This window comes from Podarcis cretensis (assembly GCF_951804945.1).
Source record: "Podarcis cretensis genome assembly, chromosome: 16".
NCBI lineage: Eukaryota > Metazoa > Chordata > Lepidosauria > Squamata > Lacertidae > Podarcis > Podarcis cretensis.
Window position 1 is genome coordinate 12,205,074 of NC_137186.1, and position 15,749 is coordinate 12,220,822.

The following is a 15,749-nucleotide window of genomic DNA, read 5'->3' on the forward strand; positions in this document are numbered from 1 at the left end:
CCCACCTGTCCTAGGTTCTTTGAATTCAACCCCTCCATGACCATCTATCATAAAGGTAAAGGGACCCCTGACCATTAGGTCCAGTTGTGACTGACTCGGGGGTTGCGGCGCTCATCTCGCTTTATTGGCCGAAGGAGCCGGTGTACAGCTTCTGGGTCATGTGGCCAGCATGACTAAGCTGCTTCTGGAGAACCAGAGCAGCGCACGGAAATGCCGCTTACCTTCCCGCCGGAGTGGTACCTATTTATCTACTTGCACTTTGACGTGCTTTCGGACTGCTAGGTTGGCAGGAGCAGGGACCGAGCAACGGGAGCTCACCCCGTCGTGGGGATTTGAACCACCAACCTTCTGATTGGCAAGTCCTAGGCTCTGTGGTTTAACCCACAGCGCCACCCATGTCCCTTGCCATCTATCATAGGTGTGTGGAATTTTTGGCCCTCTGGATGCGCCTGAACTACATTTCCCATTATCCCTTGCTGCTAGCTATGCTTGCTGGGGCTGATGAGAATTGTACTTCAATAAGACTTGGCCAGAGATTCCCCAGTCCTAATCTCCCACAATGATAGGGATTTTTGCCCATATCAGGTGAGGTTGGTTGATCAGGGTGCAAAACCAGCTTGCAGCCTGCTCCAAAGCACATCTGGACATGTACCTGGTTAAATTAAAACGGAACGAGTGGGTCCCATAAATGGCTTTCAACTGTGACCCAGCTCCAAAAAAAAAAGGGCTGGTGACAATGAGGGCCTGCAAAAAATAATAATGTTGAGAGAGTGTTCGAGGTGGCTGTGCCTTCCAGGATACAGTACTATAGAGTGGTACCTCGGGTTAAGTACTTAATTCATTCCAGAGATCCGTACTTAACCTGAAACTGTTCTTAACCTGAAGCACCACTTTAGCTAATGGGGCCTCCTGCTGCTGCTGCACCGCCGGAGCCCGTTTTCTGTTCTTACCCTGAAGCAAAGTTTTTAACCTGAAGCACTATTTTTGGGTTAGCAGAGTGTGTAACCTGAAGCATATGTAACCCAAGGTACCACTGTATTCCATTTTACCTCCACCCGGTTCCACATGTTTCCCTCACACAAAGACACACACGTATTTCACCAGGGTCTCCCCTCCCTTTTCTGCATTTCATGATAGAACAAAATGGGCCCACACTGATCATTTTTGTGTGTCCCCCCCCCCACAAGCCTTAGAAGTTCTTTCCCAAGATGGTTTTGTACTTCTGCAAACCTTGGGATTCCTGCCCCCACAAGCCTGCTGTTATCTCCCCCTTGCTGAGGACCACATCAATCCGGTTTATGTCCATCTTTCTCAGATACACACAATATATTCCCGAGCGTTCCCTGCAGCCTTGTATCCTGGTACACTTCAAAACTAAATCTGCAGTAAAGCATTAATGCTGAGCATAGATGAAGAACCCCCCACCTGCTTGGCAGTACCTGAATTTCTGATTCTAAAAAAACGGGTTGGTGGTGGGAAAGAAGATCTAACCTGTCTGTCTGTCTGTCTCTCTCTCTCCACACTTCACAGTCTATTAAAAAGGGGAGACGAGTCCCAGATCTCCCGTGTGTTTTCTGAAAGCCTTCTCTTAAAAGCCTGGCTGCTTTGATGATCAAAAAAAGATGATCTAAGACTTTCCTAAGGAACAGGAGCTGTGACGGCTTTGCTTCTGTTAAATCAACTGTGCGTATCTATTACTGGGAAGAGTTTTACTGTCTAAATTTGCCCCCCACACAAAAAATACTCTTTTTTAAAAAAAAAAATAATCTGTACGCGCAGGGCGTTAATGAGGATGGAAGCCTTTCGAGTCCCAGAACCAGCAGCTTTCAAGTCAACCAATTAGCTTGGTTTCTCCCACACACACACACATCCCTTTTTAAAATGGGCTTGGCATTAACAGATGAGGTCGTGGAGTTTTTCTGCTGCTTTCTGCAGAGGTGGTTTCAGGGTGACACGACCGGCGTGACCGCGCTGCAGGGGGTGCCACAACAATGCCACTGCTTTCAGGATGCTGTGTGTTGGGTGTGGGTCTTCCACATCCCCTTCTCCAATTGGCATTTCCCAAACAAATCCCTCAAAAGCTCATTGGGGAGTTGCGCAATGGGGAAAGGTTAATGATGGCAGGCATTTCCTGAAGGGACAGCAATCTTCTGTGACTGTGGTTGCCAGACTGTGACTTGAAGTCTCCAGGTTTGTCTGACCACCCTCAGGTGGCAAGGGTGGGCCTTGAATCTCCAGGTGAGCAAGAGCACCATATACAGTAGTACACCTCAGGTTACAAACACCTCGGGTTACAAACACTTTGGGTTACAGACTCCGCTAACCTCGGGTTAGTAGTACCTCGGGTTAAGAACTTTACCTCAGGATGGGAACAGAAATCACGCACTGGCAGCAGCAGGAGACCCCATTAGCTAAAGTGTTGCCTCAGGTTAAGAACAGTTTCAGGTTAAGAACGGACCTCCAGAATGAATTAAGTATGTAACCAGAGGTACAACTGTATAGCAAGCTTCAGCCCAAAAGAAATTGGCTGTATAGATAGGATATATAGACAGGACACTTCGGAAAGGGGAGCTGTGCTTCTCCCCTCCCTCCTCCCCTCTCCCATTTAATCTTCATATCTGAAATTACTGTATAGACTTAAAGATGTCATAGGTAAAGGGACCCCTGACCATTAGGTCCAGTCGTGGCCAACTCTGGGGTTGCGGCGCTCATCTCGCTTTATTGGCCGAGGGAGCTGGCGTACAGCTTCTGTGTCATGTGGCCAGCATGAGTAAGTCGCTTCTGGCGAACCAGAGCAGTGCACAGAAATGCCATTTACCTTCCCGCCGGAGTGGTACCTATTTATCCACTTGCACTTTGACGTGCTTTCGGACTGCTAGGTTGGCAGGAGCAGGGACCAAGCAACGGGAGTTCACCCCATCACAGGGATTCAAACCGCCGACCTTCTGATTGGCAAGTCCTAGGCTCTGTGGTTTAACCCACAGCGCCACCCACGTCCCCCCCCCCCCATGGCATCACTGCATCCTTCCACTAAGTCTCAAGTTTGAGTCCTGAAATCTCGGGGTCTGGGATGCTGCTCCTGAGCTGGCAATGCTGTCTGTGCTAGAATGTAGCTTAGGGGGCTCCTTTCACACCTTCCAAGGGGGTGCTCTTAGTTTGCATCAGGACTTTGCTCTCACAAGGCAGGGCAAGATTTCATGGGTTTATCTTAAGTGAGGGTACATTTCTGGGAGCTGAATGTGGTCCCCGAGGTGCCTCTGTCTGGCCCTCAAGACTCTCCCCAGGCAACACCCCTCACTAGCCCTGCTTTGCACCTCCTTGCCTGCCTGGAATTATGTCCTTGAACTCTGATGCTTCTCGCTTGCCTGGATCAAAGACAGGGGTGGGTGGGTGTGGAATCATCTAGTCTAGGTAGAAAGGTAGAAAGGTAAACTTTGCATCCCTTGCTCCACCCACTTTTGCCTCTGGCCCCACCCTCACCTGCATGTGGCACCCCAGAAGGGAATGTGATCTCTTTTCATTCCATCTTGGAAAAGACACTAATGCTAAAATACCATCCTGGAGGAGGCCTCATCTCCTCTCACACCCAGGAGGCAAGGCCTCTTATCCAAGACACTGCTGGCTCTGTCCGGAAACAGACAGATATTTTTCTCTTCAGACCAATAACTTCTTTACTTGTCCACAAATGGGCAGCTTATCCTATCCTTGCCGACTCCCAAGAAAGCCCAATGGAGCTTCTGCCCGGATAAATCTGTACAGAGGAAGACGGCCTTAATGAAATCAAAGTGCACACGACAAATTGATTTGACATTCTTTCAAGCTGCCGGCAGCCCTCGTGTTTTCTTTTAAATAAAAATAAAAATCAAGAAGAAGAAGAAGAGTTTGGATTTGATATCCTGCTTTATCACTACCCGAAGGAATCTCAAAGCGGCTAACATTCTCCTTTCCCTTCCTCCCCCACAACAAACACTCTGTGAGGTGAGTGGGGCTGAGAGACTTCAGAGAAGTGTGACTGGCCCAAGGTCACCCAGCAGCTGCATGTGGAGGAGCAGGGAATCGAACCCAGTTCACCAGATTACGAGACTACTGCTCTTAACCACTACACCACACAAACAGGCAATCAAGACCTATTGGGAAACGGTGGTTTTTGGGGTTAGCTTTATTTAGTGTCTATTACCATGAAAACACCCATTCCATCATCAGCGGCCCCTGTGGTTGTAATTATTTAATTTTCTGACTGGCAAAGCTCGGGTTGGTTGTCTTGCTGCCTGCTTGTTTGGGCAGGTCATCTCCTGGGCAGTGTCTCTCAGGCAGGGCTTTAACCCCCTTCCATTGTTCGTTTTTCCTGAGGTTCAGGCGAGTGGAGAAATGCATGGGTCTCACTTGTCTGGCCGGACCAGATGGAAGGTGTTTCTTGGTAGGTGGAACAGAGAAAGGGAACTGGGGTGGAGTGGGGAGAGGGAAGGGGGTGGAGAGAAGCCCCAAGGTGGGGCGAGGTGAGAGGGTAGGAGACGGGGAAAGAAACACATGCAGGCACCCCAGGACATCTCGACCGGACTGAGCAGAATGGCTTGTTTTCAACTTTCAACTCATTGGTAATAGAATTTTTCCATTTCCAGGCGGACTGGTTCTAACTGGACGGCTCCTCCAGGCCATGGAGGGGTCGGGGAGAGGCTCCCTTCTCCCGCCAATCTGCACCCATGTCTAGCGGGGTCTTCCGGACATCTAGTGCTGCAAGGCTGCCCTTTGTGGTGGGCCGGCTGGACGCCACGGCTTCGGCCAAAAGAGGGCTCCGGGGATTGGCTTCCATGGAGCCTGGGCGACACGAAGCCAAGAGCTCAGGGGTGCTAACCCCTTTGGGTTTCCCTTCCAGCGACCGGGGCCGCCCTGAAGCAGGGGCCTCTGCCGAGGCCGCCCTCCTGGCAGCAGGCTCCCTGGAGCTGGGGCGGCTCGGGGATGGGATTTTGGGGCTCCCGTTTTCTTTCATGCGGACATCCATGGAACCGGGCTGGCGTGAGACCGGGATTTCGGTGGAGGCTGGAGGTCTTGGTTCCTTGGGCTCCATCTGCTGGGCATCTGGCAAGTCGTCTTTCATGCGGACGTCAATGCAACCGGGCTGGCGGGAGAGGGGGCCCTTGGGGGTGGCGGATCCTCTGGATGCGGCGTCTTCCTGAGCAGGCATCTTGCCCACCGAGCCGGGGCGCTCCGAGGCTTTTCTTGACGATGGGCCGCCTTTGACGGGTTTGCAAACGCGTGGTGGAGGGTCGCTTGGCTGTGGGGATTTGGGAGGGAGAGAATAGGGAGGTTGCCCATCACTGCATAAATCACTAATAAATAAATCTAATAAAATAATTAAACACATCGTCCTGCAACAGTGAGTTCCATCATTTAAATACACTGGGAGTGAAGCAGTCCCCCTGTCTGTACTGTATCTCCTGCCAATTCGATTCAGTGGAAGATCACTGTTGGTCCAACTATCTCAATATTGTCTGCACTGTCTGGCACCTGCTCTTTCAGAAAGAGAGTCTTTCCCCAGCCTTCTGCATAGAAAGAAGATGCTCTACAGCCCTTCCCTAATTCTCCAAAGGCTGCCTGGTTTCCTAAACATTTCTTGTGCCCTCCATCCTCCTTAGCTATCTAAAAAAGTTTCCTTATACATGTATCCGGGCAGAGTACAGCGATATACAAACAGAAAAAAACCCATTAAAAGCAGTACAGATCAATCATTAAAATGACTGGCAACTCAAGAAAATGTCAAAACAACTGCCTAAGTCTGCCAGGATAAAACTGCATCACTCTAGCATTTCCTTTCAACAGTTTTAAGGAACATTTTGCAGTTAACCTTTCTGTGATCTCACAGCTATCAGTATGGCAAGCATGAGATTTGGGTTGCATCCACACCGTATACATTTTAAGCACACTTGGCAAACATTTAAAGCACATGGCTCTCCCCCCAGAGAATCCTGGCAACTCTCGTGTGTTAAGGGTGCTGGGAACGGTAGCATTGTGCACAGTAAACTACAGTTCCCAGGATTCTTTGGGAGGAGTCATGCCTTGCCAGAAAGAGAGGCCTGTCTTTGGCAAGCTTCCCTAACCTCACGTCCTCCAGTTTGTTTGTTCAGACTACAACTCCCATCATGCCCGGCCATTGATTATGCTGCCTGCAGCTGATAGGAGCACAGGAAATATTGCTCCATCTATCACAGCATTGCCAACACTGACTGGCAACAGCTCGTTACCTGGAGATCCTGGGGACTGAACCTGTAAGCAACAGCCCTTCAGCAAAGATACAAATACAGGAAACCACAGCTCAGAATTATCTAAACTGCCTGGCAGCCGCTCTCCAGGAATTCAGCTGCTGTTTCATACCCTCCAAGATTCCTCCAATGAAAGGAGGGACGTCCTAAGGAAAAGCGGGACATTCCAGGGTCGAAATAGAAATAGGGAAGGCTTCTGTAAATCCAGGACTGTCCCTGGAAAATGGGGACACTTGGTCTGCTGTTTGTTAAGGGTGCCCCCATGCCAGGAACGCCAGCTCTTTGCAGCGTGCAGCCTGAGATTCACATGTGCGTTAAGTGTGCTTCAAATGAATGGTGCAGCAGAGGTGACTTTGGATTCTGCAAAGGCTACCTGGCTGTCCCGATGAAGAAGAAGAAGAAGAGTTTGGATTTGATATCCTGCTTTATCACTCCCTTTCAGGAGTCTCAAAGCGGCTAACATTCTCCTTTCCCTTCCTCCCCCACAACAAACACTCTGTGAGGTGAGTGGGGCTGAGAGACTTCAGAGAAGTGTGACTGGCCCCAGGTCACCTAGCAGCTGCATGTGGAGGAGCAGGCAAGCGAACCCGGTTCACCAGATTACGAGTCCACCGCTCTAACCACTACAACACACTGGCTTGACCTACAGGTGTGTCCAAGAGGGGGGTTCCAAACACCAACCCCTACCCCCCAGCCCAGCCCATTTTACCTTGCCGGTGACTTCCGGGCAGAACCCGTTACAGGCGTTGTTCAAGGCTGTGGACCTGTTGATCCACTCGGTGAGATGGGCGGCTGCGTTCACCGAGCGGGATGTGAGGTTGACTTTGGCCGGGGGGATCTTCAGGGGCATATCCCATGTGCCCATGTATGTTCCCCAAGGGGAGGCCTATAGGGGGGCGAGGAAGGAGAGGGTTCAAGCACACGTGTGGGACGCAAGGACGCAAGCCGAGAGCCCAGCGCCTGGCTCAGGTCAAGAGGCCCATCAGGTCCAGCACCCTGTTCTTGCTGTGGCCAGCCAGGTGACTATGGGGGAAGCTGCCAAGCAGGGCCTGAGCACAAAAGGACCCTCCTTCCCAGTGGAAGAAGAATGGATTTTGAAGTTAATGGACTAGGCAGAGATGGCAAAGTTGACAGCAGAAATAAGAGGTCAAAAAGATGAGAACTTGATCCAAGAGTTGGAGGTTCTGGTCGGACTATTTGATCAAAAACACTACAGCCAAATGAAATTGTAAGTGGGATTCGAATAACAGGTGAGGGAAGGATAATAAATGAACGATGGTAAAGTAAGTAGAGAATAAGTAGCAGCTATTGCAGCAAATAAAGGAATAACAACAGGAGCATTGCGGACGTACGGATGGGAAAGCAAAATGTAATTATGTATTATGTCCAAAGGAATACAGTGGTACCTCAGGTTAAGTACTTAATTTGTTCCGGAGGGCCGTTCTTAACCTGAAACTGTTCTTAACCTGAAGCACCATTTTAGCTAATGGGACCTCCCGCTGCCGCCGCACCGCCGGAGCATGATTTCTGTTCTCAACCTGAAGCAAAGTTCTTAACCTGAAGCGTATGTAACCTGAGGTACCACTGTAACGTCAAATTTTGCGTAAAAAACTAATAAAATTATATTTAAAAAATAAAAAAGTGCAATAGCAAATCTCCGGCGTTTGTGATTCCCAGAAACTCAGTGGCTCACTGCTGCCTCCCACAGTAGAGGGAGAACATAACCATTGTAGCTACAAGCTATTGATGGAGTTGAGCATCCTTTTCTCTCAGCGGACAGCCAGCTGCTCCAAAGCGCAGCCAGCAAGCGGGACTTGAGAGCCACAGCAACTCTGCCCACTTCTGAGACCCAGAAACTGGTATTCAGAGGGTGAACACTGGCGAGTGAACATCACCATCACAACTTGTAGCTGTTGATAGTCTTATCCTCCAGGAATTCACCCAATCCCCTTTTTAAATCCATCTAAGTGGGTGGCTATCACTACCTCTTGTGGGAACAAATCCCACTGTTTAACCATGCGCTATGTGGCAGGGTGGGATGCGGGTGGCGCTGTGGGTTAAACCACAGAGCCTAGGACTTGCTGATCCGAAGGTCGGTGGATCTAATCCCCGCAATGGGGTGAGCTCCTGTTGCTCAGTTCCTGCTCCTGCCAACCTAGCAGTTTGAAAGCACGTCAAAGTGCAAGTAGATAAATAGGTACCGCTCCGGCGGGAAGGTAAATGGCGTTTCCGTGCGCTGCTCTGGTTCGCCATAAGCGGCTTAGTCATGCTGGCCACATGACCCGGAAGCTGTACTCCAGCTCCCTCGGCCAATAAAGCGAGATGAGCACCACAACCCCAGAGTCAGCCATGACTGGACCTAATGGTCAGGGGTCCCTCTACCTTTACCTATGTGGCAGAGCTCCAGCGCCCACCATCCTTGCCCATTGGTCCGCCAACTGGGGTTGACTAGGAGGGCATCCATCCAGGCAAATCAGAGGAATTATCAGGGTTTAAGGAGTTTGGCAGGCAGTCCGTAAGGGGTGTGGCCTAGGGAGAGTCCTGAGAGCCACACAAAAGTCCTGAAGGGACGCATTCAGCCCCCAGGTTTGAGATTTCCCCGTCCCTGGAGTGGAGCCTCACCTTGGAGCGTGGGACTGTCGGAAGCAGGTGTCCTCGGTCATTGGCTATAAACTGTGTGTAACCTTCCCGGGCAGAGGGGTGCTGCAGAGAAGATGGGAGGAGAATGAAGGCAGGAGGAAAGCCAAATGGCGAAGGAGCAGCACTCTATTTGCTAAGGGTTGTATCCAACCAAGTTTCCCTGAGTTGGCAAGGCTCCTTTGACAACAACAAGGAACCGAGCTTTTCATGTCATCAGCCTGTCTTGTGGAACTCTCCGCCACTAGATATTCAGGAGGCACCTGCTGAAAATGTTTCCATTCTGTCAGGCTTATGCAGGCAATTAAGAATACCACTTTCCACAATAGTAAACTCATTTTAATTTTTTATATGGCTTTTATTGTATGGTTTAATGTACAGTTGTTGTGGAACCACTTTGATATTTTCTGTATGATTTAGCAGCATTTTTTTAAAAAAAGTTCTACTCAGAGAATTTAACTGAACGTAATGGTCCCATGTCATTCATGTACATTAATTTTATTCTGAGCATGGATTGCATTTATATATACCCCTTTTTTCCTTCAATGAACTCAAGGTGGCATACAAGGCTCTCCTCCTCCCCTAATCCCCACAACAACCTTGTGAGGTAGGTTAGGCTGAGGGGCGGGGATTGGCCTAAGGTCACCCAGTGAGTTTCCTGGCTGAGAGGGGATTTGAACCCTGGTCTCTTCCAGGTCCTAGCCTGATGCTCTAACCACTGCACCACACCAATTAGTATCACCAGTGTTGGATACAACCCACAATTTATATAAATATGCGGCAGAAGATGATGGTGACAAGAAATGTGCCCTTAATTGGATTTTACTATATTCATTTATAATTTTTATCGCACTTAATGCCAAAATCGGCTTCTTAGAGGTTAACATGTTATAGAAACCACAACACAAACCATAAACTATATAAGCGTCCATAACAAAGATACAATAAAGCAATCCCCTGAAAACATTAAAAGGTCAGCCTCCATAATAAAAATATGCAATAAATCGATCAAAGCAAACATAAGAGTTTCCCCAACACTGGGAAAAGGGTGAGGCTTATTCTGTTGTTAGGAGAGCACCAGACCTCAACCTGTCTCCAAAAGTCCGCTCATTCCACACTCGCTTCCAGAGGAAACTCACCTCCTTAGCAACTCTGGGAAGGTTCCAGTTCTGCAAATTCTTAGGATTGTACGCATCTTCATACTGCAAAACAAGGTGGGGGGGTATTTGAGATGGGGCAATGAAACCTTAAGGCAGCAGAGCTGAGATGCGGCAGGTTTAGTGCTGGTCCCAGAATACCGAGCGGTAAAAAAGAAGTGTGCGTATGTGGAAGGGAACCTTGTATTTCATTTTTAAAGAGATCCAGTAACTTCCTAGTCCTCATGGTCATGAAATGAAATATATGAGCAAAATGGGGCAGAAATGTCATTAGGGGAAAGGGGGTGGGGCTGCTGTAGAGCTCATTACCCCTCCCCAGGAAGCAGAATATATTATGCCAAAAGCAGCAGGGGAAGAAAAGGGAAGGAGCAGCTGGAAAACGAGGGGAGGGGGTGGCTCAATGCAACCAGGTCTTGCTTGCAGACTTCCCATGGGGGCATTTAGTTGGCCACTGTGAGAAGAGGGTGAGAGGATTTTTCTTCCTGGGGGAGGGAGGGGAGGTAGGTAGGTAGGTAGGTTCCCAGATGTGAGGAAGTGGAAAGCTTGTGACTAACAGACCCTGGAGGAGAGTTTAAAAGGGGCAAGGGGCAGGTGAGCTGCAGAGTCCTCTCCAAAATGAGGAGTGGGGTCTCACTCCAAGGGAGCGGGCAAAGAATTCCCCCATGAGGGCTTTATTGAAGATGGTTGTTTGGGGGACACGTTGAAAGTGGGGAGAAGTTTGCCTCTTCATAGACGTTTTGGAGCAAATAGCAAAGAAGGGCTTCCTCTGAAGTAAGGAGGGAGAATGGAACTCCTCACAGTAGGAAGGAAAGGGAATAATAATCATAGCTGTCAACGTTTCCTTTTTTTAAGGGAAATTCCCTTATTCCGAATAGGATTCCTCGCAAGAAAAGGGAAAAGTTGACAGCTATGATAATGATGATAATAATAATAATAATAATAATAATAATAATAATAATAATAATAGGGTTTCCCCAGCCACTCTGGGCGGCTTCCAACAAAATATTAAAATACAATAATTCATCAAATATTAAAAGCTTCCCTAAACAATTTCTCCTTGCCCTCAGCAATCCCATCCTCCCCTCCCCCTTTAATTCAAGCGTCTTATTTTGGAAATATAAGGGGTGGTTTCAATGGGGGGCAGCGTCTCTTCCTTCCCCCCCCCCCCTCACCTGGCCAGAACTGTAGTGCGTTGCCATGCTGGCTGCTCTGCGTCTTTTGTTTGGGAAGTATCCTAGCAACGGGGGTTGTGGGCGTGGCTGGAAGGAGAGAAAAAGCGCGCCAGCCAATGGGAAATCAGGCTCATAAGCCACGCCCAATCTCCTCCCTCCTTCCTTTCCTCCGTTTTTGTCATTCATACCAGAGTTCTAAGCCACGCCTCCCTAGTCTACTTCCCCCCTCCCCCGCCTTTCCTGCGCTGCTGGGATCCACATTAGGAACTAGAAACTTGTGTTAAGCAAACTTTTTCAGCAGGGGGCCGGTCTCCTGTCCCTCAGACCTTGTGGGGAGCCGGACTATATTTTTTTGGGGGGGGATATATGAACGAATTCCTATGCCCCACAAGTAACCCAGAGATGCATTTTAAATAAAAGGACACATTCTACTCATGTAAAAACAGGCTGATTCCCGGACCATCCGCGGGCCGGATTTTGAAGGCGATTGGGCCGGATCCGGCCCCCGGGCCTTAGTTTGGCTACCCGTGTGTGTTAAGGACTAGAAACTTGTTATTATTTTTTAAGGAAAAAGATCGTCGATATTTTCAGGAGACTGGATATCGCACCTGGCGGCATAATGTGTATTGGAGAAGGACTGCAAGGAGACTAAGGTTCAAATCCCTGCTGAGGCAGACCTTCCCTACAGGATAAAATCCCCCTGGAGCTCTCGTTAGAAGAAATACGGGTTGGTAGTAATAATAATAATAATGCCACATTCTGTATTTATTTTCCTGCATATCTGTAGAATTTTGGTGCATTTGTAACTCCGGTTCTGACTTAATCCTGCAAACGCTGCCAGTCATTTTTTCTATCAGTAATATCCAAAGCAACACAGTGACCAAGTACAACAATACGATGTCAATATAAATTCTTTATATAATCTATACAGAACATTGAACAGTATGAAATATATGAAATGCACTCTCCAAAACCAAATAAACAGAAATCTTATAAATCTCTGAAAGTCACAAAGTATACACTCTTAGTGGATTCTCTTTAAAACATAGAACCAAATGAAAGTCTTATGAGTCTCTGAAAGTCTTTGTAGACTATGCAAGTCTCTGAAAGAAGCAGCAGGTCAGATTCTTATCATGATTTCTAAGCAGTCACGATTTCTAAGCAGTCACAAGCAGCCCTCTCTACCAAGCCAGGGCTGCCACAGCACCAGCTGAGGTGTGTTTGTCATGGGGGTGTTGTAAATAAAAATTGCCCTTTTCCCTTATGGGGTATCCAAGAGCCCGTATAGAGTCCTTACATAGGTTCCCTCTTGGTAGGAGAAAATAACAGAGGCCAACCAGAGAATATTGAGAAGCAAAGCAGCTAGTAAGCTTGATCTTTATTCATCTGTTGCAACAGGGTGCTCCCCTCACCCGCAGGAGAGAGGAGGAACTCAGAAAAATGGCAGGCAAGGCCTTGTTGTTGTTGTTTTGTTGTTTAGTTGTTTAGTCGTGTCCGACTTTTCGTGCCCCCTGGACCAGAGCACACCAGGCACTCCTATCTTCCACTGCCTCCCGCAGTTTGGTCAGACTCATGTTTGTAGCTTCAAGAACGCTGTCTAACCATCTTGTCCTCTGTCGTCCCCTTCTCCTTGTGCCCTCCATCTTTCCCCCAGAAACATCATACATACATCACAGAAGGGGTGTAACCTAAGACCACCCCTCAGATACATCATACCTACATCACAGAAAAGGCGGTCTAAAACAGAACATTTGAATGTTGTTTTTCTCCTATTGTTGTTTATCTCCTGTCTGGCAGGTTACTTGATTGGATTTCCTGGGTAGCCTGGCTAGTCACACCCTATTCAAACACAGACATACCCTTAAGACAGGATTTGTGAGGAAAGAGACAATGGGACCAATTTTGACCTTGCAGAGAAAACATTTGCTTAGTTTAGGAATCAAAATGGCTTCAGGTCGGTCTTCCTGTGCTGATCTATGTACGTGCGGTTATGAACATTACCATATATCTAAGACCTCAAAATTCCTATCACAGGGGATACGCAGAAACGACAAAGAAATGCGTCTCCTGAGCATGGGCAGAGTAGTCACTTCTTGCTACTGAATAACCACATCCAGGCAGGACAGGGAAATACCAATACCTGAAGCCCTGGAGTGCTGCTGCCAGTCAGTGTAGCCAATACTAGGTGGGCCAATAGTCTCTGATACACTATAAAGCAGCATCTTCTGTTCCTGTTTATGTCCGATCACTACTCAAAATCAGAACTGGAAACTCACTTTAATGTTAGAAGAAGGGCCGTAACTCAGTGACAGAGAAGCTGCACTTCCTGTGGGGGGCCTCGGGTTCAAATCTCCAGCGTCACCGCCAGGTAGGGCTGGGCCAGGACTGATGAGCTGCTGCCAATCCGTGCAGACAGTACTAGCTTAGATGGAGCAATGGCTTTTGACGCACTATAAGGCAGCTTCCTTTGGACCTAACCAGGCTTTCCTGGAGGTCACCTAGACCAGCCGATGCTCCGAAAGCCTGCGGCCGCTACATCGCCTCTTAATTTCATTATTGCATTTAATTAATCACTGCCTGCAGCGGCACTGAGAGTCGGATCTGTGCGGAATAAATCAGCTTCTTCTTTTCTTTCCTCACATTCCCCAGGGACGCCTGTTGCCGATTTCCCTAATCAGTTTGCGCCATATTTCTTGGAAGCCTCGCTCTCTGGGGAGATGAGCCGGCAACCGTGGCCTCTCTTTCGCAGGGAGCGAGGGTGAGCCGCGAGCTGTGTGCATTCCCTCCGCCCCAGCCAGCTTCTGCTGCCAATAATTAAATTGCATTTGCATGCACTGAACAAGAGCAACGGATTAATTTACAAGGATAATTAAAGCGGGCCAGACGCGGCCTGTGTTTTTGTGTGTGTGTGTGGGTCCCTCTCCCCCCTCCAGCACCGGCTGCCTGCATTTTATGGGCAGAAACTTCAAGCAAATAGGCTTCGCTTGCTAATGACTTGGACGGTGAAGCCGCCAGCCTTGCATCTACTGAGCTGGGAAGCCAGGAGAGGCGCCTGCGACATCCTGCTTGCTAGACAGGGCCTGGCTCAACCCATCCACTAGGAAGAGCCCTGCAGGATCAGGCCCATGGTCCGTCTAGCCCAGCATCTTGTTCATCCTGCAGCCAAAACCCACAAGCAGGGTTTGTTAGAATTCCTGCTCCGTGATTGCAGTCATGGAATTGTTGTCTTTCACATGACAGTGTATGTTTTGACTCCACAGAGTGGGAAGTGACGGAGACAGGATGTTTGTGTTACTGTGTTCCATGAAGTGGGACTGTTGTCCATTGTTCTTTTTCTTTTTGCTGTCCAATGCTAGAGTGAGGGAGCCATGTTGCAGTGCTCCATGTGTTATGTACTGAGTTGAATAGGATCCAAAATGCAGCAGTCTGATTGGTCCTAGAACAAGAGGATTCAGAATGCAGCAGTCTGATTGGTCCTAGAACAATGCAGCAGTATGATTGGTCCGCAGGAGCCACCCAATCCAGCTCCAGGTGGAAGAGAATCCACAACCTGATTGGCCTACAGGAGAATTCCGGAATTAGCCAATCACGTACAGCCCATTGTGTAAATAATGTATATAAAGCAGACCCTTTTTAAATAATGTATATAAAACAGACACTAGGAGCTGAATAAAGAGCACAAAATCCACTCTCGACTCTGAGTATATTTCACCATGTGTGTTTATATGTAAATAAAGTAGATTAGCCAAAATGCTGAGTTGCTGGGGTTCTGTTACCCAACTGCGCAAACTCTGCAGATCCCTAAGTGTGCTGGTGTCGGTTGGCATCGGTCGCTGTGATGTCCGGGCAGAAGAAAGCTTATGAAGCTCCCAAACGATTGACCAAGAGGGAGGGAACATGCCAGTCAGGCATGTGTCTCTGCCAGGGTCCTACTCGAGTGTAGGCCGAACTCCTGACAGGGTTGCCATATTCCAAAAAAGTAAAAACCAGGAAGACCCCCTAATCACTGAGCTTTTTTTTTTTAAGGAAACTGCTGAAATACTTACGTATTTTTTGCACAATCCCCAAAACCACCTTAAGCCACCCAAGCCAGACATATGGCAACCGTACATGACAAGCAAGACCTGAGGGCAAGAGGAACTCTTCCCTCCTGTGTTTTTCAGAAAGGGGGGGTTCAGAAGTATTGCTGCCTCAGACCTTGGATGGCAGAGCATCGCCCTCGGGGACAGTAGCCATCAATAGCCCTCTCCTCCATGAACTTGTCTAATGCTCTTTTAAAGCCATCCGAGTTGATGACCGTCCCTATGTCCCTAGAAGGGACGCAGGTGGCGCTGTGGGTTAAAGCCTCAGCGCCTAGGACTTGCCGATCGAAAGGTCGGCGGTTCGAATCCCTGCGGCGGGGTGCGCTCCCGCTGCTCGGTCCCAGCGCCTGCCAACCTAGCAGTTCGAAAGCACCTCCGGGTGCAAGTAGATAAATAGGAACCGCTTACCAGCGGGAAGGTAAACGGCGTTTCCGTGTGCGGCTC

The 15,749-nt window shown here is 48.7% G+C and overlaps 1 protein-coding gene and 1 long non-coding RNA gene across 2 annotated transcripts in view; both read right to left on the bottom strand.

Annotated features, from left to right (window-relative positions):
• Nucleotides 1-4,141: 4,141 nt before the first annotated feature.
• Nucleotides 4,142-11,327, bottom strand: CFAP126 (cilia and flagella associated protein 126). Its single transcript, XM_079958290.1, has 5 exons — nucleotides 11,224-11,327; nucleotides 10,034-10,096; nucleotides 8,880-8,960; nucleotides 6,967-7,143; nucleotides 4,142-5,272 (listed from the first exon to the last, which is right to left on the bottom strand). The coding sequence occupies exons 1-5, from the start codon at nucleotides 11,248-11,250 to the stop codon at nucleotides 4,631-4,633; spliced, it is 990 nt and encodes a 329-aa protein (XP_079814416.1). The 5' UTR covers nucleotides 11,251-11,327; the 3' UTR covers nucleotides 4,142-4,630.
• Nucleotides 11,328-15,028: 3,701 nt separating this feature from the next.
• Nucleotides 15,029-15,749, bottom strand: part of LOC307205876 — a 33,186-nt gene continuing 32,465 nt past the window's right edge. Inside the window, exon 5 of the long non-coding RNA XR_013834145.1 lies at nucleotides 15,029-15,525. This is a non-coding gene — a long non-coding RNA (uncharacterized lncRNA). The remainder of the gene's footprint in view (nucleotides 15,526-15,749) is intronic.